Genomic DNA, 5,189 nt, shown 5'->3' with positions numbered 1-5,189 from the left:
CTAATGCAATTCTCAGCAGCGAGAAGGTGCTATCTATCAGTTGTCGGAAGTAGGATCGTGGCCCCGGTTGTTGCGGCTCAGTGAGGACTTACTCGTGAAAGGAAAGCAGCTGCAATCAAATGCTACCGGTGTACAAACAGGGCTCCAATGAGATAGCCTGTCGGTTTACCTGGCGTATGGCGGGCCCATTAACGTTGAAGCACGACGTGTTTGTCGCGGTTGTATTCCTTACATGCAACTGGTAGGAAGGTACGTGCGCGAAAGTACACCTTTTCGAGAGTGAACCTAGTTCCAAAGTAGCTTTTATCTCGAAAGCATCAGTCCCGAAGACACCAGGACGTTCGAAGGCTAAGCCGCTTTGCAGAAGTTGCCGGGCGTTGCTGCGTTTGTTTCCCCCGGTTGTGGAAAACGTCTGTGCGTATGGATGTAGCCCCGTGTGACTCACACACGTTTTCCATAGCCGCGATGTGTCCCGGAGTCGTGTTGTTTGCTCATGCTGCCTAAGGACAGTCGCGCACGTGGGCAGGGGGCCGAGCAAACTTGAGGGAAGCCACTCAAGGCTAACGGTTACAATGCTGCAGTGACTCCGCAATAGCACTGCCGCCGGAGCCTTCCATGGAGTGCGTACTCTTCGTTTGGCCGTTGCCTTAGGTGCAGCCGGGAAGTTTATGGGCAGTCGGAAGCGAGGCAGTCCTCGCTCGCCCGGCTCAAGTTAGCTGCGTCATCTATACTGCGACACGCTTACCATACACGCACGCTTCTCATCGGAGGCAACGCCTTTTCTCTCTGAAGTGTGTGTCAGTGTGAAGCAGCCGTCTGAACGTCTGATATTCACTGGCTCTCGGTGCAGCATTTTTCCTGCCATCTGTATCTGCCTGCCATCGTTCGTTGTACCTTGACTATTGTTTAGACAATCACAAGCTCTCAGTACGTGAAAATGCCTGCCCTCTCTTGATGCCTGGACACGGACTGTCCCAGCCAGGCCTCCCGGCGACTGAGCAAGAACAGGCCTGTACGAACTTGGTGATCAGCCTGAATTATTGGCAGATTGTCTCGACACTTCACACCCCTGTAGAGGGGTACAGCGCGGTCCGGTTTTATAACGCGCGTCCACAACCAGTCTAAAATATCCGTCGTCTGGAAGAACTGACTTCCATCACGCACTGACACGGAACACGGGATCCAATACTTTTGCTTTTGCTCTATCTCGTCTCGCAGCCCAGAGTAGGAAGGAGAAACATCACAGTAATCGGTGGACCCTGCTTCCGGAAGCACCGCAACACAGTAAGTCGTTGCTTGGCCTACGCCTCTCACTCGTGGTTCCACTATAGCGCACTAAAAAAAATATGGTAATGACCACCAGCCACTGTCCTGGCCTGTCGGAGGTGTTCAAAGGCGGGAAAACATAGCCGGCAAGACGCCTCCTTCCTTCTGCATGGGCTGGAGAGATCTGATGCGCTCTTGAAACGAAAAATGTGCAAAAAATATATACCCGCACTCGTGCCAAAAATGCATGTCTGTAGCACACGGGATGGATAATCGTGGGGTACGGTGCAGTCTGTTGTGAATACCGCCTGTTTCTTGTTATTCACAAGACCCAATGAAAATTATCCGAGTGTACAACAAACTCGTGGATATCCTACCAATCTGCGGGAGAAAAAACTTGCTGCGTGCCCCCGAGAAACCCATTGCGAGACCTATCCGGGGCATCTAAAAACATCTCGCCCTCGGTCGACAAATCACTGAAAGGTCACGGTAGCATCTTCGCTACCTTCTTCATCCGCTGTCTCTCAGTCTCCCCCCCCCCCTTCCCCAAATTACCACTGAGACAGACTATTACAAGCTTCACACCTATCTCGTCCTCGACCAACGCGCCACTGAAAGACCACGACCCTGGCATCTTCCTTAGCTTTCTCATCCGCGTCGTTCCCTTCTTTCCCTCTCTTTCAACCCCTCAACTGAATGAATCACAGAGACTTTTACACGGTACACATTCATGGTATGTTTCCTAATTCTCATCTGCAGACAGAAATGCTTCAGTTGTCCTTTCGACGTCTGTGTCGTCACATTACTGTTGTTGTTGCATGCGTATGCCACTCACGCCTTCAAAATGAATGAATGAATGACTATTACTATATGGTGCACATGTATGCTCTGTTCTCGCTGCAGTTCTCATATGCACAGAGACACTTCAGTTGTCCTCTCGACAACCGTGTTGTCGCATTCTTGTTGCATGTATATGCCACTCAGTCACTGTCTACCAATTCCTTCTGGCAATACTACTGAACACTGTGTAGACATCTGCAACTCGTCGGCACGAGCTTTGTTTTTCTTCACCCGTGTCCCGCCCCCTTTCTCCCCCCCGCCGCTCTCGTTCGTGCACATACGCCTACGGGGGCCATGCGGCAGTCCACGCGAAAGGCAGTAGGGAAAATCGGATGATACACAAGCTGCGGGCGCCCACCTTGTGTGACGTCAGCCCGTACCCATCAACAAAGCTAAAAACCTGGAACTTTTGCATAATAGTACGCTGTTCGAAAAGGCGGAGCCTTTCCTTTGCTATTGCACAATTCGTCTCCTTCATGAATGATTGTGATGCTAATACCAATAACCAACCACAGAAGGGCCGGGTCCACCAAACGACTGCTGTAAGTTGTTCAGGCGACTCGACAGAAGACTTCCCTCCCATGGTGACGGACTGCCAGGCCGCAGGTGAGTACGCACGTCAATCAAACGCCACAATAGCACCTCCCCGGGTGCTGCTGCCTCCAAGCACTTCACCCATGAATTTCAGTACACACTCAAAGACAACGGAAGTGGGTCACAGCAGCAAAACTCCCTGCACGCCTACTATGCATGCTCGTCCATGTTCGACAGGAAGAGGTGTCGCGAGAAAAACTAGCCTTTCCCCGTGGCCGACGAGGCAGCCTTTCGGGGGGCACATTCCCGAGGGTGCCCAGAAGGCGGCGGGAAGGGGCGTGTGCCCCGCAGCAGCTTCATGGTCGCTTCTCCGCTTACAGCTCTACAGAAGACAACGTCTCTTCCCCCCTGGTTCGCACCTGTTTCTTGAGCCTTGCTGTTCTTAGGAGCGTGATCTATGCAGGTCGGCACATCCGCTCCTTGTGGTCGGTAATACGGGATCTGTTCACAGGATAGTTCTATCCCTTTCCACCACATTAACACTATACAAAGCTTGAGCGATGCGGAGGGCGGTGCTGCGTGCCCAAGAAGTAGTTAGATGCACTGTACTTGTTGACCTCAACGGCGCAGAATGCATGCCATGGTGCAACTGCTGGCCAGTCAGGAGGTCTCCAGCCTCGCTCTCGCCGTCATGATCCCGCTGTATAATCTGGCTGACGGCGGAGCGGCGGCAAGACAGCCACTGGCTCTTGACGTCGGGGTAGAACAACTCTCACTTCCCTTCCCCCCCCTTCCAACAATCTGTGCATGACTGGCTAGTATGTCAAACTAACAAACGAGCATTCAGCAGCTGGGCTTTGCTGCGCTCTATCGCACCCAACACCAACCACGAGCGACAGAAAAAGAGAGACAGAGGGACACAGACAAAGTCACCAGGTCACTGGCAGGTCGATTCCCTCACCCAGTGTACACCGAAAAGGGACACTCGTTCACCGCTTGCTGCGCGCCGTAGTTTGCCTTGTTCACCCAAGACTTTGTTTGTCGTGTCTGTCTTCCAATCCCCCCTTTATCTACGTAGAAGGTGGTACACACGCTGCACGCATCGCAGGGCATACACGCGAAGCAGCAGCAGCAGCACCAGGTAAGAGTGAGATATGATCCATCTTTTCCCGATCTCTCTCCCTCAGCCCTCCGGGCGCAGTCACTCCACATGATGTTTTCTCATCAAGAACAAAACAACTCGAATGTATGGCTTGCATGCATGCATCACATCACCTAGCGACAGAACGACTACTGGCGACCAAGCACTACATCCCAGCGCTAAGCTAAGCCGCAAAAAAACACCGGGCGCGGCGGACAAGCAGGAAGATTCATTCCTTCTGCCCCCTCTCTCTTGCTCCCTCGCAATCTCGTTCTCTAGCTCCTGATACTACTACCACCCACTCACCCCTCCAACACTCCGGTCCAGTCTAAAACAATCGGAACACTCAGAATATACGGAAAGAGACAATTAAAAAAACGTTAGGCGCACCAGATTTCTTTGTCGGTGTTACGACCACTAACTACCTCGAACACGAATGAATGAATGAATGACAAGGGTAAGGCTGGCATTCCAAGGGAAGGGTCGATGGAGCTAATGGAGTAGTAGAGGACATGTCAGTCGTATACTCGACGACGACAAAGACTTGTATCACTCCTGCTACTTTTCTCCTTCTGCTCCTCGTCGTCTCTGGGGACCCAACTACCAACCACTAGTACCCTTGGCTGAACTGCACTGCGGCTCAAAAACAAGGGGAGAGGAACAGCAACAACAACATGCATGTTCAGCGCCCATACTCGAAAATTCTCCACATTTATGATCGATCATCCCCCCCTTCAAAACAGAAAAAAGAAGGGCTCCTGTAAACAATGTGGTGACTGTACAAAAGGTGTGTGATGGTGTCACTTTCATACGTATCAGCTGTCAGAAGTGAACTCACACAAGCCGGCGTCTCTCTCCACAAAAGAAACTGAATGAAGATGTGAGTGCTGCTCGGCTGGGTGGGGGATCGACCGAGACAGTAGGAGGAAGACATCCACCTCACATGACAACCGCGACACGTACAGAGATAGGCACATGAATAGAACAACACGCAAACACTGTTTTCACGACCACGTCTCTCGGCGTAGAGAAGAGAAGGGTGCTTCTTGTCAGAACGGAATCCAGTGTGTGAGTCGCGTATTTCGGGAAGCTTAATTATCTGCCTTGCGTCGTTCACCACCCACGCATATCGCGACAGGTGTTTGTTATGAAGAACGATGTCCTCTGCGTTTTTAGTTATTTCCGTACTCTCCCGCTGTCACTTTCCTCTCTCTCTTTTCGCCTCTCTCTTCTGCTGTATAGACCTCCTCCCCCATTCACCCTACGATCCATCACCGACAACTGACTGTATAGTTTGCTTCAGGCCTTCGTTATGCCGTGAGGACCACACACGTTCATTCTTTTCTATCAGCAGTGAAACTAGTAGGAGTATAAAAACGCTGATGTAGCTGTTGGTTGTTACTCTCCT

The 5,189-nt window shown here is 51.6% G+C and overlaps 1 protein-coding gene across 1 annotated transcript; it reads right to left on the bottom strand.

The window, feature by feature from the left end:
* Positions 1-1,018: 1,018 nt before the first annotated feature.
* CSUI_001715 (uncharacterized protein) lies at positions 1,019-5,183 on the bottom strand. Its single transcript, XM_068061920.1, has one exon. The coding sequence runs from the start codon at positions 2,687-2,689 to the stop codon at positions 2,390-2,392; it is 300 nt and encodes a 99-aa protein (XP_067926102.1). The 5' UTR covers positions 2,690-5,183; the 3' UTR covers positions 1,019-2,389.
* Between the last annotated feature and the right edge of the window lie 6 nt (positions 5,184-5,189).

Source organism: Cystoisospora suis (genome assembly GCF_002600585.1).
Source record: "Cystoisospora suis strain Wien I chromosome Unknown contig_680, whole genome shotgun sequence".
In the NCBI taxonomy this organism is placed as follows: domain Eukaryota; phylum Apicomplexa; class Conoidasida; order Eucoccidiorida; family Sarcocystidae; genus Cystoisospora; species Cystoisospora suis.
The sequence above is the reverse complement of the archived record's forward strand: the minus strand, read 5'-3'. Positions and strand labels throughout refer to the sequence as shown.